We start from the raw sequence: 18,788 nt of genomic DNA, 5'->3' as shown, positions 1-18,788 counted from the left end.
ACCAGGGAGTGATGAGTGGTTCGCTTGTTATATAGCTGAAATCTGAGTACATTTCACGACACCATAGGAAGTGTTTTGTGTCTGTTTTTCAGGGGATAATTTGCGGTGCTGCACTTGTATGAGCATGAGGTCATCCGTGGCAGAAATATAGGCAAATTAATATAGCATTTCTTCTTCGGCAGATCTGTATTGAAACTGTTTCACTACGAAAATTGTGAATGAACCCCATATAAGCACAAAACTAAACTCTGCGCCCTTTCTGGCTGTTCTAATTGTTGTCTCCAACCTGTGTGTGATGTTGATAGGTCTTTTCAGAACAAGTGATTTTCTGTGTCTAATGATTAACAGTAATCCTCTTTATTACAAATACTCTCTGTCTCATTGGTGTTGACGTACAATGTATACATCTTTCACATCACATGATAAAATTTTCGGTATTCGTGAGCTATTTTTAGCCGTTCTCGCGTTCTTACGCGATCGGTGACGAAGTTGCACTTCCGAGGTCGAAGCCGAGCGCCGGAAAACGCCGGACTTTACCGAATTATAAACACGCGACGCCATATTAGATTCGTCCAGCACGGAAGTGTTGTACTGCATTACTTTGTTTCTTTATTCATTTCTGCACGAGTTCAGAAGCAAGGAAAACAGACGAGGATGAGCCAATATATTCAGGTTACAGAGGAGGAGAACGAAGAACCAATTGAAATTCCAAGTGAAGATGATGGTACCCTGTTATTGACGACGCTTTCTGCCCAGTTTCCAGGAGCATGTGGAATGAAATATCGCAATCCTGAAACCGGCGCTTATCGTGGTATCCGCCTTGTTGATGGGCGCCTGCACCCCCCAGATGGTTTATGGGATTCCCATGTCTACGTTTCAGTGTTTCCAAAAGGTATGCTCTCTATATAAATGTGATTGCATTCCCTACATTAAAATTTTTTTGATTGACCTCGCATTTTGTTAGGGAAGCCATGCCGGCAATCCCAACAATAGAACATGGCGTGACTGCGACGAGAGCCATTCGCTTGTTTTCTTTGGCGCTGTCTCCGCGTGTGATGTTTAGAGATTGTTCAAAATGCAATTGATCATCAGCTACTTTCTAGAAATTGTATCCGTTATATTATCAAGACAGAATAAAATCCTTAATTGCATCTACTTGGTCATTTCACCATTTGGGAAAAAAATATTGCAATGAAGCCATTAGCCAACATTGCTGATGTTTGAGATAAAAAGGGTTTTTTTAGTTATGTATATTGTTTTCTGTTGTTTATTGATGCTGACTATGATATATGGTGCAATTTCCGTATTCTGGTGATTGATCTTCATTGTGTATGTTTATGTTAGCCGAAAACAAAAGGAAGGGTGAAGAGGGCCAGGAGAACCCAGCAGCCAAGACAAAGCGAATTGACACAGCTCCATGCAGCACAGATCTCATAGTCCTTGGTCTGCCATGGAAAAGTACAGAAGATGACCTGAAGAAATATTTTGCCCAGTTTGGAGAACTGCTGTTGGTGCAGGTAATGTAGCTGGTTTTGTAGATATTTAGTATGGAGCTAATCAGTATCTAAATTTGTTTTTCATAACCAAGTTCTGTACTTCCTTCATGAACATATTGATGGTGCCAACATTTAGCACTATCTTATATTCACTCCATTATATTTGCCTTATTGGGCAGAACCAGTCAAATTGTACTTGTAACAAATCTTGTTTTCCCTTTTCAAGGTTAAGAGAGACATTAAAACCGGTCAGTCCAAAGGATTTGGTTTCATTCGATTTGTGGAACATTCAGCTCAAGTGAAGTGCATGTCCCAACGTCACATGATAGATGGAAGATGGTGTGATGTCACCATACCCAACTCAAAGGTAATTGTCTATTGTCTGAAGGAAAAGTATGCCATGTCGAGGTGTGATAATGTGCCTTAGTTTGCACTGAGAGAATGCTTATGAAAAAAAGAAGTTTGGTTTCTGTGTATTTTGTAGTATTGTACTTGTTTTTAACTTCTAAAATTGCCTGTTGTATTCATTCTTCTGGACTTTTGTTTGTTATTGGTGAAACATGGGTAAGATATTGATGGAATGTCTCTTTGGTGTTTGACATGCATCAGATCGGTAACTTTTTTCCATTTATTAAATGTAATGAAGTTACAGTGATATTATCCCTACTTGAGATAAAATACATTCTAATGTGAAATTAAAAATAAACTTCTTTGATGCATATGGAAAGTGTTGTAAACTGCTTGCCGATGGATGCATTGAAAATAAACACAGGGGGTAGAGGGGATTAGGTGAGATAAAGAACTCTCAACAATGATTCATATGTAAATTTCTGGGCAAGACTTCCGTCCGTATCCCCCCTAATTTTTGATGATGAGGAAAAAGTTCTTTGAGTGGCATTTTTAGAAGTAATAATAATAATAATAATAAGAGTACTTTTATAGCGCCTCATCCACATCACCCAGGGACATGCTCTAAGTAGAATATGTCTTTCAGTATGTTCAGATACAATTAACAAAACACGTTAAAACTCATCCTTATCAGTAGAGGAATATATATTCAGGTGATAGGATTCGACTAGAATGAAAATTAAGGGGGGATACAGGCGGAAGTCTTTCCGTTACGTAATTACTTAACATGCCCATGAAGATTGCGTGGTTAGGCTTACTACCTGGTTGACACATGTTATTGTATCCAAATTGCATAGATCGATGCTCATGCTGTTGATCACTGGATTGTCTGGTCCAGACTCAATTACTCTGGACAGAACATCTTTACAGCTGGAATATTGCAGTGTGCAGTTTTAAACCACAAACGAAACAAGCGTGTGTTCTCAGTGCTCAAGATAGTTGCTGTATCATCTTAGTGCAAATATTGACAGTTTGTAAATGTCAACCTATTGAATACATGTGCATACAATACCTAACACTCTCATCATTACTTGTTACTGTCTAAAATCTGATTGTTCAATGCAAGGTCTTAGAGTAATGCCAGTGAAAAGCATACCTTTACTTGTCAGTGCTGCAGGCAAGTTGTGTAGTAGAGGAAATATTTTGGATATGGGTGTATCTGGAGCATTGCAAGGCTTTAAAATTTAAAAATGAATAATTTTAACTGGAGCCAAGGTTGCTGATGACATTTTTGTCCTACATAATTTAAAAAATCATTCAGTTTCCAAATAACAGATAGCTGTCATTTCCATGTGTACAATTATTAAAGTGTTAGTTCACAATGAAGTATTTGGCAGCTAGTTGTCCAGACAGTTTATAAAGTAGATTGTCACATATGATTTTTGATTATCCTCAGCAACAGTGGATAAGTTCGGCTGCTGATACACTCTTTACCTGTGCTTATATACTAACAGTGATTATTCAGGGATATGTTGAAATCGACAGACAAATGTCATCTTGGACATATAGCTCACAATGTAGAACATCAGCACAATGTAATTTGTTATAGAGAGAATATAGTTTTTTTGTCCAATAACTAATGATTTTGCATTTTGTTGACAGTGACTATTTGTTTCAGTACCAGATGTCAATCTGTGCATTGAGCTGTATACCCTGAACTGACAGATTATTAACTTCTAAGCTGAATTTGTTCGTACGATTTTGACAATCTGAGACTAAGGAAAGACTTCATCTGCTTGTCATTGCAGGAAGGTGCCCAGCAGCTAATGAACAGGAAAGTCTTTGTTGGGAGATGTACAGAAAACCTGACAGCTGAAAACTTGCGAAACTACTTCGGCAAGTTTGGTGAAGTTGTGGATGTCTTCATTCCCAAGCCTTTCAGAGCCTTTGCTTTCGTAACATTCGCTAATCCTGAGGTAGCCCAGACCCTCTGTGGTGAAGACCATGTGATAGATGGCACCAGTGTCCATGTCAGCAGCGCTGCGCCCAAGAATATGGATCGCCATGGGGATCGCAAAGGTGGAGGTGGGGGGTACAACCAAGGTTACAGCCAAGGCTTTGGCAATCAGGGTGGATGGAGCCCTGGGCCTCGCCCTTCCCCTTCCCATCATAATAATATTGGTAAGCAGAACAATCAAAGCATGGGTCAAGGGGTAGATAACCAAGTTGCTAACAACATTGGAATGAATCTTCTTAACAGTGCTATGATGGCAGCTGCCCAAGCTGTGTTAAGTGGGCAGGGTCAGTGGGGGCCCCTGGGACTGGCAGGACAGGCAGGAGGTGGGGGTGGAGGTGGAAATGGGGACACTTCACAGAATCAGAACAACAATAGTCAACCCTTTGGGAATATTGGTGGAACTGGGGGTGGAGGACAGGGCAGTGCAAGCAACTTCTTAGGATGGGGTGGCCCACATAGTGATGGACAGAGCCACAGTTCCACAAGCCAAGGGCAGTATGGGGGATGGGGAACTCACGGCAGTGGGGGGAGGTCAGGGGGGTGGAGCTGAATGGAGTGAATGAATAGTATAGCAGTGGTCATTCAGCCTACAAACGCCTGTACATTTCTGAATCCTCATGTTGACCAGTAAAAATTGTAGTTGAAGATAATTGTCCAAACTGTTGAGTTCTGTTAACCAAATTCAGAATATCTGTCAGAAATTCAAAGTTTGCGTGTAATATCGCAGTGAATATCCACCTGGGATGTGGCCTAGTTTTGAGAATATATCCACCTATGTATGTTAAGTGACTACTGCTATGCTGTTGCGTGGTGGGTTGTTGGAAACAGTTGCTCTGGTGAAGTTATGGAGAGAAGCGTGTGAGACAGCAGCTGTGATGTGGAGGACAGGCAGGGCACCACATTGGTAGTGAGGATGAGTTGAGAGTTTGTATGATGCTCTTATTGAACAGTAGAGGCACTGTCTTCCTGAACTGCTTATAGAGTAGCAGTGCTGTGTGAGTGGTGATTATGACGATGCACATACTAATGCTGTTGGTTCTAGAGATTTAATCGAATGGGTTTCCATCATGGAACATATCTCCCCTTTTTGTGGTTAATTTTTAAGATCTTGAATTCCTCCTCTCAACAATTAACCATATATTATTACAAGAGTATGTTTTCTTACCAAACAACATTGATTTCTTGAACATTCGGCAAACAGTTGCAAATAATGTGTTAAATTTTTGAAAAGCTTGAAAGTTTACTTCATTTCTGAAAAAAACTATTACGAAATTCAATTGGTATTTGTAGTACTCGTTGCTTGTTGTTAGATGGCCTTTGTAACAGTTGCAAATCATGTTGTGTATTGTCATAGTGAATTTGAAAGTTTTTGTGCATGTATGGAGCATATTTAAATTGCTTGAAGGGAGCGTCGGGGAGAATGAGCTGTGTGAGGAGATGTTTGGGAGGCAAAGCTCAGTCCTAGACACAGCACATACATTGATATGCACCAGTGTTACATCAAGCAGTGAGAGTAGATCATCATGTACATACAGCTTCCTAGCAGACTGTCACCATCACAGTGTAGCCTATGTCTCAGTGTAATCTGTGTTGTAACCTGTCAAGTCTCATGTCATTTTAATGGTCATATCATTCACAGGTGTCGCACCTGCAGGAGTAGGTGTTAACATGGCTTATCATACTTTCATATTTGTCACAACATGCAGTATTCAAATTGACTAAATTTGCATTGTTTATTAATCAACCTTGTTTGGGCTTTGTAACAGTTTAAAACAGACACATTTCCTATTGGGCTCAGTTTGTGTTCCACAAAGAATACAGTGGGATTATTGGGAAATATATCACGTTTGCCTACATACATCATAGATTGTATTGCATGTACGAAAGTGTTACTTGAGAAGACCAATCTGCTTGTTTCACGTCATTGTGTTTAAGATTTGTTAACATTGATCACTGAACTGTCAGAATATGGTTGAATGGAAGATATTGTCAACCGAGAATGAAGCATTTTGAGAGATGATGTTTTGCAGGTGATGAATGACATTTCCCAATATGATTGAGTGGAATGATATTTTAGATATGTGGAATGTGTCAAATACATTGTTTGATTTGGTTTGTTTTGAGTGACAATGCTATTGAAAGATATACACCTTGGCTATGTGTTGTGTTTTGTGTTTGAGTGTTGATTGATCAAGGAACGTTTACCCAGGAGCCATATATATTCCTGTCACAGTAGCTAGCTCCAACTGTTTAGAAAGCTTGTGAGCAGAACAAGAATGGTGCTGTGATGGGAAAGTGATGAGCCTGACAGTTTAAGATTGTGTGGAAACAGATGTGGCTGTCTGTCCGATTGCTGAAGGGAAGAAGGCTGGCTGGCTGGAGGAAGTAGCTGGAGAAGGAAGCATTGTGGCCATGGTGAATGTGTCTGAGAATGGAGGCGGGTTACAGTGGATGTGTTGAGAAGTGGTTTGTGTGTGTGTACACAACCCGTGTGTCACATCAGTTGACACCTGCCATACTTCATCCCACTGAGAGAAACAGTCAAACTGTAAACACTATTTCATAAATAACCACCACTGTGATAGTTCTGACCAGTATATGTGAAGTACTGGAATGAATGAATATGTGTGATGGTGCCATATTGGCAATCCTGGTCTGTTGAGATAGTGCTGTTGACAAAAAAGTGGAATGTTTTATTGTTTGAACAGTAGATGTTTCAATTGAACACAGACACATAAGTGAACTCCCTGCTGGTCTGTGATGAAACCTACCCATTACTGACTTTTCAGTTTGAATAGCAGTATACTGCTTTAGATGTCAGCTGTGAAACCTATTCCCTACATTTTCTCCAACCCACTTTCCCTCAATCAGTAGACCTGGGCAACAGGTTAAGGATTGAAATCTTTCGAGATATTCTCTGGACTGGAAAGCCATTTGGGCTGTTTATGAATCACATCCGGTCAGCCCTTTCAAACCCTGCATTTCCACGGTTTCCAACCAATTTGTGGAAATATCTATGTCTTTCCCTTGTCAAGGATCAGACAAACTTGATCATTGAGGCGTGTGATATGATTATCATGGCATGATGTAATGGGAGACAGTGACTTCAGGTCTTTAAGGAAACAAAACTTGTTGCAGTAGCAAATACACATGACAAGGATGACTTCCAAATGTCCCAAGAACTGCATGCTCACAAACACCACATTTATAGCAGTGAACAATGTAACTAACAGTAGGTGATATTTCCGAGAGAGAGCTGAAGGATTTAAGCAGGGTTCAGCATGTTTCAAGTATTGACAAAACTTGTAAATGCATTTGGGTGCTCACTGTTTCATATTGTTATACAACAGAGTCTCCAACTCCTACTGATTGAACAGCACTTCACACACAAAGTAGGAGCAAGATAATCCTAACATGAGTATGAAATAGATAATTGCGTCAAAGTTTATGAACTTAGGTTGTGTCAGCTGGTATGGACTTTCTCCCCCCTTGAAGGAAATTCTTTATTTTTCCTTGAATTTGGTGTGTTGTGCGCTTTTCAAATTTCTTTTGTTTTCAGTATAGAAACTTGAATCTGACGCTAAATTCAGAGTTGAGAATTTTGATCCAAATTAACCTTATAATGGGTACAAATGGTCAGCATTTTGTTCAGCTATGTTAGTGTTAACATCTGTGTGAATGTTTTCTTTTCTGACCAACTAAATGTGTGCTACTATTTCCAGCCCTAACTGGTGCCAGAAACAATTACAGTGACTTCTACCAGTCACAGGATGGGCAAGGAGGTTACTACCAAGGGCGTTACTGAGTGGATGATGGATGGATGGATGATGGATGGATGGATGGAAGGAAGGAAGAGTAACGCATGGATAGGTGAATGGACATGTGTTGTGACCTCCAAATCAACAGAAAATTCACAGCCTTCATATATTTTTAGCACAGACAAGGCCAGCATATTGACTTTAACATTTCATCAGTTTGATGCTAGAAGTAGCTCACCATAGCTCACCATCAAACCAACACTGTGTTGTAGACTACAGCTGATTCAGGAAATTTGCAGCCCCAAGGAGTTCCTAGCACATGTCTCAGTCACTGTATGGATGGTTTGTATCAGCAAGCATTCATGGCCCAGACAGGTGGTTATCGGGATGAGAGGAATCCCCTTAATAAAGACTGAAGGAGTTGAAATCAAGCATTCTAATAATTTCATATTGTTTACGTATGATTGGTGAAATTTATCTGTGGCCAGAAGTAGAAAACAGATGGAATTTCAGTAATTTTTTAAAATTCATGATTCATTAAATACATTTTAATTATGCTTTTGACATATTACTCCTGTCCCTGAAATTGATTGGTTTATGATTATGTTGGAAATTCTGAGAAGTAAATATGTCAAATTCCTGGCTTTGGGGTTCCCTAATCACTAAACTGATTGTGACTGGTGTAAGTGAATGTAGGAGTTTACGCTGCAGTGATTGTATCAGCGACTTGGAACAAACAAGTTCAGTATTATACTATAACCCACTTCTGCCCCAGGTGTGTATTGGTTTCTTTTACTCACAAGTGGCGGTAAACTCATACCAGATTGTGGCATCAGAGAGGTTGATTATTGGAGACTGTTCTTTGTCTATACAGTTAACAATACTTGTTGCAAAGTGAATGACAGTTTGATTGCAGTATGGATTAATGGGGGATAAATGGGGTTTTTATTTTTAATTAATTACCTGTCAGTTTACCAAAATTTACATGGTTTGAAAATAGCCTTCAAAACACCCACAGTAACATGAACACATTTTTGTTGATAAGTCAAACCCTATTACAAAAGAAATTGTTTCGGTAGGTGTGTGCAACAGGTGTTTACAGTTCTCATGTGATGGCTAGTGGTTAAAGCGTTGACTTGTCACGCCGAAGATCCGGTTCGATTCCCCACAAGGGTACAGTGTGTAAAAAACACTTCTGGTGGCCCCCACCGTGGTATTGCTGGAATATTGCTAAAGGGGGGGTAAAACCATATTCACTCGCTCACTTGCGCTCATGTGATTGAACTATGAATGCAGCAATTATTTTATTAGAAATATGTGCTCATCATTTAGTGTTAGTGTCTAGAGGGCGTTGCAGTGTCCATCAACCTGACAAAAATCTAATGAAGGCACCATCATTTTGGGCTCTTTGTCTCTTTCCCCCTTTTTTTTTAACCCATCTGTCCCTGCCTCGTAAGAATATTTTTGTGTGAAACATTACACATGCATTGACTGCATGCTTTCCTTTTGACTTCCATATTTATTTTTGGATGAATTGTTAGTGGTTCCTTTGAACCAATCTTCATTTAGTCTTGAGACAAGTAGCATTTGTTTTGTGCCCACTTTACAGTTTAAATGGTTTATCTTAGCTGACTATATGGAACTTTGAGTCTGGATTTGTGGAATCATTTATTGTAGCAGCTGAAGACACTACTTCTTACCTCACACTATCAATCGCTGCATCTACTGAACCAGATTGAGACAATTTATATGGCCCTTGTCAGATACACTTGAAACATTTGGTGGGGATTTTGAGATTTCAAAATTATTGCTAAAGGATGAATCAGTCTAGATGATAGTAGGTGAATTACGAATGACAGTTGGGCTTGGAACTGACAATACTAAACGTGTATGCGAGGTTTGACATCTTTGAAATATCCAGCGGGTGATGGTGTTTGTGTTGAGACACAGAATGGGTAGAAGTTAATATTTGTTTAATCGAAACAATATAATCTTCAGAGTCCCTATGGCGCACTGAAGTGCCCAATATGTAGGGCCGTCCTTGGATAATTTTGCTGTATACATTCGACACTATACTTTCAATTGGTGAAATGCAATTTGCAAGCACAAGTGTGACCAGCTGAGAAACATGAACTGTTTGAATGTCATTTGGCATCAGATTATTAATACTAGTTGCAGCTTAAACTTGCTGTTTTGCACAAGTGGGCCCTGGTAGGAGATTACTGTGTGCTATTTCAGGACATTTGCAAGTAAATCAAAATTGATAAAACAATATTCAGTTACTAATACAATTAACCCAAATTCAATCCACCAGGATACACGTCGTTGGTTTACTGATTGTAAACCCCTTTAATGTACTTCTTTGTCCTGGATATGGAGCAAAACAAGTATTCACTAGCAAACACAAGGAGTGAGTTTAGTTTTATGCTGCACTTAGCAATATTCCAGCTATATGGCTGCGGTCTGTAAATAAATGAGTCTGGACCAGAGATCAATAGCATGAGCATCAATCTACGCAATTGGGATACGATGATGTGTCAACCAGGTCAGCGAGTCTGACCTGCCGATCCTGTGGTCTCTTACATGCATGGGTTACTGAAAATTAATTCTAACCCTGATCTTCATGGGTCAAACATAAGGACTATTGAAGATTACATGGGATACAGCGAACACAATTTATATCTGGGCAATTCATACAGCCAACAAGTAGCACACTCCTGAGACACAGTCGATCCTACTGATGGACTTTATCAACACGTCCTTAAGGAACCATACAGCATCGGAATGATACAACCGATCGCTACTAATATAGGGTCACCATGGGGTCTCGCCGTAACTCTGCTACATTCGTGGGCGCCCAGCTGGATTGGTACCCGTCCTCTGGTAACTGGCATGCAAGCTAGTCCGAGATAATCACTGAGGAAATATTTTACGAATAAAAACGGGGTAGATGTTTTTGACCTAGATGGTCTTGTTTATCCTTCAATGCGGACATAGGCTTGTTCAACCTCTAACAATCTCATATACTTATTATTTTACACCAATTATCACATTTCATCACACATTTCAGTTTCTTATAAGAAAACCAAGCTAGAGTAAATCGGAGCTTAGGTTGATAAGCTCATTGATTGAAATAATCTTCTCAATGTAACAAAATATGCATGACTTTTAGTTGGTTCGTTGGTTGTTTAACGCTACACTCGGCAACATTCCAGCTATATGGAGGTTTTCTGTAAATAATCGATTCTGGACCAGACAATCCAGTGATCAACAGCATGAGCATCGATCTACACAACTGGTATACGATGACATGACATTGTGTCAACCAAGTCCGCGAGCCTGACCACGCGATCCCGTTAGTCGCCCCTTACGACAAGCCTGGGTTGCTGAAGACCAATTCTATCCCGGACCGTCACGGGTCCCGTATGGATTTACAAAGTGGCGTCACGGTTTAGTGGAAGGATGCTTTAGGAGCAGCAACCGTCACTGTATGGCCAAAACGACAGGACAATTAAAGCAAGACCATGGACAAATGAAAATGCCGTACTCCTATGCCAAAATTTCGAAAATACTTTGAGACGAAGATACTTTGCACAGAGTTGCTGGTGACGAAAAGGACAGAATTAGAAAGGTTGAGCTGTTTACCCGCACCACTGCTGAATGTACACCAAAGCTGTAAGAATAGCGTTGGCCACAGCAGTCAAGATATAGCTGTTGTCTGCGATGCAGTAGGTGAGAGAGAACGTTTATTTAAGTCTCACTTTCTGTACATTGTCATATAATAGAAACATTTTGGTGAAGTTTAAAAGTACAGAAACCACCCGTTAGGTTATGAGAAACTAATAAAACATAAACATACAGAACTGAACAAGTACAGGTATGCATACATACAAAAGATACGTACTTACACACATAAATACTAATATACATACATACATACATACAACACGCGCACACATACACGGACCTACCTACCTATACACATGCACATGTACACACACGCACATAAACATAAACATACCAGTACAACCAGAAATTATTGAGAATTTAAAGATTGTAAATTTTTTCACTCATTACTCGCGTATTAAATGTGAATATTAGCAGAACATAACTCCAGATTCAAAGACAGGTGAACAGTTTGTATTTTCTCAAGTCATCATGGGCAGCAATGCAGGCTCCAATGCGGCGGGGCATACGACTGATCAAAGAAGTTAGAAAGTTGTGGTCCATGCTGTCCCAATGTCGGAGGGGCGGTGGGGTAGCCTAGTGGTTAAAGCGTTGGCTCGTCACGCCGAAGGCCCGGGTTCGATTCCCCACATGGGCACAATGTGTTAAGCCCATTTCTGGTGTCCCCCGCCGTGATATTGCTGGAATATTGCTAAAAGCGGCGTAAAACTAAAACTCAGTCAGCCCAATGTCGGACCACCTCTTCTTTCATTTCAGCAATATTTGTCAGATTTTTCTTATTGACACTTTCCTTCATAAGTCCCCAAACATTTTCTATTGGATTTAGGTCAGGGCTATAGCTTGGCCAATCTAATAATGTCATATTTTGGGTCCGAAACCAGGCCTGTGAATGCTTTGAACGATGTTTTGGGTCGTTGTCCTGCTCGAAAGTCCAAACATTTCCATAGAAAACATGAGCAGATGGAAGTAAATGTCCCTCGAGAATATCTGTGTACCGCTCACTGTTCATATTCCCTTCAAATACACAGAGGGGCGTTGCCCCTAACACAGATATGCCACCCCACACGTTAAATTTCGGACTGTAGTTTGGGCGCTGATACAAAGTTTTTCAGTTTGTTTGGTCCAGAATTTCAGTGTATTAGGAAACAGCCACACAGAACTTTCATCTGAGAAAATCACATTGTCCCAGTTAAAATTTCTATGCTGTAAGCACCAGTTCAAACTTCGCTCCTTTTGTTCAGGTTTCATGATCGGTGATGGAATTCCTCGACTTTTCTGCCAACCCATTGCATGCAGCTCAGTTCTAATTGTCTCCTTTCAGACAGCCACAGTTCCTCTATCAATCATATCCAGCCTTAAGTTTTCTAAACTCCTTCGTTTGTTTTTAGAAACAAGAATACCAAGCCGCCTCCTGTCACCGACAGTCAATTTTCTGGAACTACCTGCTCCTCCCTGGTGCTCAATGCCATATCCATTTGCAATATTTTTCAAAACACGATAAACAGTGGACAAAGGGGTGGCTGTTCCACTTGAAATCACTTTAGCTGATCTGATGTCCTTGTTATAATACTCTAAAATCAACTTCCTCTTCTCTAAATCATCCATACTGAGGATCACTGAAAATGTCGTCTGCTAGCAAGTAAACAAAGGGGATAACTTTTTCACAAGCTAATGAAAAAGGATTAACGGAGTTGTCTCTCTTGAATGAAACCACGCACTTGATAGCTGGTCAAGGTTGTTTAAACTAGAAATCCAATGAAACATATTCCTAACATTCTCAATAATTTCTGGTCATACTATATATGCACACATACATACAAACACACATTACACGCGTACCAACACAGACACACACATACATAGTTACATACAAAGACGCATTCTATACGCGCGCACATACACGTACCTACGTACATATACACAAGCACGTACGTACGTACGTACACACGTACATATATAGAAACATACACACACAAATACACATGTATCATATGATCATACATTACCTACGCACTTACATACAGATACAGATACCCTGCATACAAGACGATTTAAAACAACGCAAACAATACAATGAAATACAATACAGTTATACAATACAATACACGATTGCACAGCTTATACAATACATAAAATTCATATACCATGTGATACATTCAGAACAGAACAGAACAGAATTTTATTTCAGTAACAGGCCTCCGGCCCAAAATACATGTACATAAATTGATGGTTAATTAGAGCACATATGTATTTCATTTAGATTTGTGTTTCTTGTCAACAAAGTATAAAAATAGACATACATCCTTGATGATGAACATTTTTACTAATAATATAGATATAAAATTAATAATTGATGGAGATTTACTAAAATATTTTGATATGTACTTATTTCTGATATGAGATTATGCATCACAGATGTAAAACACATGCCATTCATCTTCAACAACGAAGATACCATTTAATTTATAAAACAGGCAATGCCTTTCATTATGTACAACATTAATGTATCTACCAGTTTCAACTGCTAGTTTAAAATTACAACACCGAAATTGGGCATATATAATTTTTAAATATTGAGGGATATCATTATTAATACATTCATCCAGTATTAATGAATGTAAGGGTAAAATATTAACATTTTAAAACTTAAGATACAAGTTGTGTATAAAGCTTTGAGATAATGACTGACGCCGTTTATACATGCTTGTTACTGTATGGCAGAGGTGATGGACTATGTCTGGTGTGTTTAATAAATGCGTAATTAAATAACTGAAGATGAGTTGTTGAAGGATGGAACTACACCAGATTGTGGCATTGTTGAGAACAGCTCGTATCGCAAGGTCGTTGTACATATCACAGTCTACACGGAAATGGATTTCACTTTCTATTTTATCCGGGCAGAAGGGACACACCATTGCGTTGAGAGGTACTGCGGGTCGACTGTACCTGAGTTTTTCCATGTTTAATTGCAGGCTGCCACAACGAAGAAGTGCGAATATCTTTCTTGAAGATCGGGGAATTGGTCCACTCAAAACATAAGCTTCAGGCTTAAATTCTTCCTTGGTTAGGCGGTATGTTCGAAGTTAATTTTCGTTTGGGTTGCCATGGTTATTCGAGAGATGACAAACCCAACTGCAATCATCAATGGTATGTAGCTCTTGTAGAACTTGTGTCATGTCTATTGTAGATTTGTTAATTTGCTCATAAACATTGAGTCTTATAGATAGTTTAAAAACATTTTTTTCCCAGCAATGACTTCTGTGGAGAGACCAATCATAAATACAACTTGGTAGTCTATGACGAGGTATACTTTTCAGACATCCCAGGAATCGGTATCCATCTAGTAGATGACAATGGTTTCGGCCTGATAAACGTTACAGGGTATAGTTGACAAATTCTGGTAATATCGAAACGTCGCAACAGTAATATGGAAATTGATCTAAATCACAAGAACCAGCCTCGATCTCATCTGAAACAGTTTTCATAGAGAGGAGCGGAAGTGGAATCATAAGCATGATTGGAGTGATTTCGACGAAATTCAGTAAAGTTCTGAAGAAACAATTTGATATGGCCTCGTTTTAACGGTTTGGTTTGTTTGGGGATTAACGCCGCACTCGGTGGTATTCCAGCTATATGGCGGCGGTCTGTAGATAATCTTATCTGGACCAGACAATCCAGTGATCATCAGCATGAGCATCGATCTACACACTTGGGATACGATGACACGTTTTAAAATAGGTTCACTATCCAAAACATAGAGGCTAGGCATGATCGAAAGGGGCCAATGTATCACATGAGTACTTGGTGGTGGATGGAATCTCGTGTTCTAACTTCGCTCTTGCAGGATAAAGGTTAACGTAAATGAGAGAGTTAAAGTAGTAGAAGATGTATTGTCCGAGTCACTACCTGTCCGAGACGTTCAACGAATCTAGGATTCAGGCAATTCTGTTCTTTAGAAAATTAACTTGTGCAACAAACGTGAAGGCAATGAGTCAAATGACCTACATCAATCTAATCACTCCTTTTAAAACCTTACTATGAGCGCCATTTTCGACAGAAATATATGCCATTGGTCTTGGCCCTTGTAAATCTATGTATGAAGTGTGTGTGTGCGCACGCACGCGTGTGTCTGGTGACACAAACAAAACAATGACGTATGTCCATCGATCCTCAAGCACTGCTATAATTGTGAACTCTTACCCCCATTACAGTTTGTGGATTTGCAGAAAGATATATTGTTACAGCTTCAATAATGTAAGAAAAGAGCAACGGCATACGTTTGAGTGTAAGAACACGATCTAAATTATCAAAGTTTGAGTAAAGAAAATTTTAGAACTAATTTGGAAAAGCCTCAAGGAAAGACATTGTCCAGTAGATTTGTTTGGCAAACTAATAATTAGTTGTGTCAGTTTCACCAGCCCCTGGTTGCCTGGAGTCCCGAGGACCAGGTCAAACACAACCTCCAGATCGGACTGCTGAAAAACAGAACATGGGGAGGTGAAAAAGAACGACATGAATTGTACTGGGGAATATCCATATTCTTTGTTTCTTGCAAATTTCAAGTGGTAGGCTAAAATCCTGTAAAATAATTGGAGATCACTAGCAGGTTTCCTCAGTCGTCTGCCACCATTCTGCCATTGTAGAGTACAATGTTACTGATTGTGTCGTTCACCTGTAGAGTACAATGTTACTGATTGTGTCGTTCACCTGTAGAGTACAATGTTACTGATTGTGTCGTTCACCTGTAGAGTACAATGTTACTGATTGTGTCGTTCACCTGTAGAGTACAATGTCACTGATTGTGTCGTTCACCTGTAGAGTACAATGTTACTGATTGTGTCGTTCACCTGTAGAGTACAATGTCACTGATTGTGTCGTTCACCTGTAGAGTACAATGTCACTGATTGTGTCGTTCACCTGTAGAGTACAATGTTACTGATTGTGTCGTTCACCTGTAGAGTACAATGTCACTGATTGTGTCGTTCACCTGTCACTGTCACTGATTGTGTCGTTCACCTGTAGAGTACAATGTTACTGATTGTGTCGTTCACCTGTAGAGTACAATTTTACTGATACGTGACGACACGATGTGTACTGATTCCATACACTGTTTATGTATCATCCAGAGAGCAAACACTGAGTCAACGCTGTATTACTGACGACGACGAAAGAATTGTCATAAAGTGGATTACTGATGTGAAATAGCCGTATTTAAAACCAGTAATATACCACACTAGACCAGCACAGTATATATGATTATTATACAGGAGAGTGAAACATAATTTATGCGTTGTGTTTGAGTGGCATTTTAGAAGTTGAGACGTACAATATAGAACACTTTTTTATGGATAACAACTTCTTTATTTCGTGAGTGCGACCTTTCGATACCGATTCTTGTACCATTGTCAAACAAGAGTGATGCTTGACAACGGTACAAGAATCTGTAGTGATGCTTGACAACGGTACAAGAATCTGTATCGAAACGTCGCACTCACGAAATAAAGAAGTTGTTATCCATAAAAAAGTGTTCTATATTATAATTTATGCAGTTGGAATATATACCACCAGGCGCGTAGCAAGCTACTATTTTACGTGCAAGCCCGACAGGTTGCAAAACTTTATATTTAGATTGCCTTTAGTGCTTGCCCAAATGATTAAGTAACAATCATGTGTAAGCCCGGGCTTTTTTTATAACACTTTGATTCGGGCCATTTTACATGTTTACATGTATCACATTTACTTCATGAACGACTCGTATATCACACTCAGAACATGCACGCAGAATCGTTGTACGGACAATTCCCAATCAGGACAATTCCCCACTAGGACAATTCCCCCATCTTGACATTTCCCGTGACACCTGTTTTGTAACCAGTAGGGCAATTCCCCATACCCATCACAAATAATGACTAAAAAGATTTTTCCTACTTAAGCTTAAATTAAAACCCTGAATTTTCTTTAGGACTGACTATATATTTCATAGGTGGCGGATGTCGGGGCTTGAATTATTTGTATGTTGATAGAACCAGACACATCAGTTGCTTCAACCAATCATATTTGCTCATAATGCAACTGTATACAGTCATTAGTTGGGTCTAAATAATATACATGTACAACGCCCATGGACATAGACTTGTAGGAGAGTGTACAGACAGGTTCAGCATATTTTAGTCATATCAAATACTTATTTCGTTATATCAAGTACTTCTATCACTATACCCTCTGTAATCCTTTCCTTGGTTTAAACCTGATATCAATTCAAGCAGTGCTTCTATGAAGTCTGGGTTACCAAATATGCAGCCTACTCAGGAAACATGAAATATCTGTAGAAAAGTGGATCTCCACGGGGAATGTATAACCAGTTACCTCATTGTGCCACTAGGACGCTGCACACTAACGAGTCATTGCTGGTATAACATTTACTGCTGTATAACAGCACCATTCAAATAAATGTCTCTTTATGTCAATATGATAATCATTCATTTACCTATGAACGAACACTTAGAAGGGTGAGAAATATAGGATAAATTTAAACCTGGTCATTCACGATTTCAAGGGTATTTAAACCTTTGTCCTAAATGAACAACATTTACCATTCAGACGTTAGAAATATATATATACACCTTTGTCATATTTGTTCATACTCTTCAGCATGCTCTTGTATTTCACGACCTGGCGGCCAAATGACACGTACATTTCAAACTTTGGTCATATGCGCCTCGGATGATACGTTTATTTCCTCACATACTTAAATGGGAAATACTGTTCCATCGTGTGGTGCCATCTAAGAGTAACATCAGTGTTTAATATTTGTAAATCTTCTCTCCACGGACAACATGCATCTACTAGCAATGTTGTCTTCATAGATATATCATATTGTATTTACAGCTGTGCTGTAGTTTATTCGTTAAAACGTCATTTCTCGTTGTCGGAATTGAAGATATTCCCTTAAGTCACATACAGAGTTGGACTCATATGCCGTTGAAACACACACACACACACACACACACACACACACACACACACACACACACACACACAAACGGCCCTTTTCACGGTTTTATATACATTATTATATACAGGACTCCGTCGCACATCAGGAGTAGTTATGTGCGTCAGGCAACAAAGAATATCTACTTCTTTATTAGGTGGTTCACGTAGAAGCTATACTGTATTGCTATCAGAGAGATAGCCAAAGTTGTTGATTAAAACGGGAAAATGCTATAATATAACACCAAGACATATGTACATACAGAGCAACCTGCCGGCACCTGTAGAATCCGGCACATTGTCAAAACTGGCTTAACAGTTTGGTCCAAACATTTTACAACGATATTATGATCATTAAAACATTATCTAATCCGGTACGACATTGTTCCGTATTCCGGGACGACATTGTTTTAATTGTTGTACAATTACAAAAAGTCAAAGGCATTATAGACATAAAGAGAATTACGGGTGTAAATGGCAGTCATGTTGGAA

The 18,788-nt window shown here is 39.3% G+C and overlaps 1 protein-coding gene across 3 annotated transcripts; it reads left to right on the top strand.

Annotated features, from left to right (window-relative positions):
- Positions 1-533: 533 nt before the first annotated feature.
- On the top strand, positions 534-8,261 carry LOC124279077 (TAR DNA-binding protein 43-like). Of its 3 annotated transcripts, none has more exons than XM_046714881.1 (5): positions 535-892; positions 1,345-1,517; positions 1,723-1,863; positions 3,653-4,025; positions 7,892-8,261. In XM_046714881.1, exons 1-5 carry the CDS (start codon positions 655-657, stop codon positions 7,900-7,902), a joined length of 936 nt encoding a protein of 311 aa, XP_046570837.1. In that variant the 5' UTR covers positions 535-654; the 3' UTR covers positions 7,903-8,261. The 3 variants fall into 3 exon arrangements, with proteins under 3 accessions (XP_046570835.1, XP_046570837.1, XP_046570836.1); XM_046714880.1 differs by having other exon boundaries at positions 7,584-8,261; XM_046714879.1 differs by lacking the exon at positions 7,892-8,261 and having other exon boundaries at positions 534-892; positions 3,653-6,015.
- The last annotated feature ends 10,527 nt before the right edge of the window (positions 8,262-18,788 follow it).

Source organism: Haliotis rubra, unplaced genomic scaffold, assembly GCF_003918875.1.
Source record: "Haliotis rubra isolate DU_JTF1 unplaced genomic scaffold, ASM391887v1 Scf246, whole genome shotgun sequence".
NCBI classification, from domain to species: domain Eukaryota; kingdom Metazoa; phylum Mollusca; class Gastropoda; order Lepetellida; family Haliotidae; genus Haliotis; species Haliotis rubra.
Note: the sequence above shows the minus strand (reverse complement) of the source record. Positions and strands in the feature narration are given on the sequence as shown.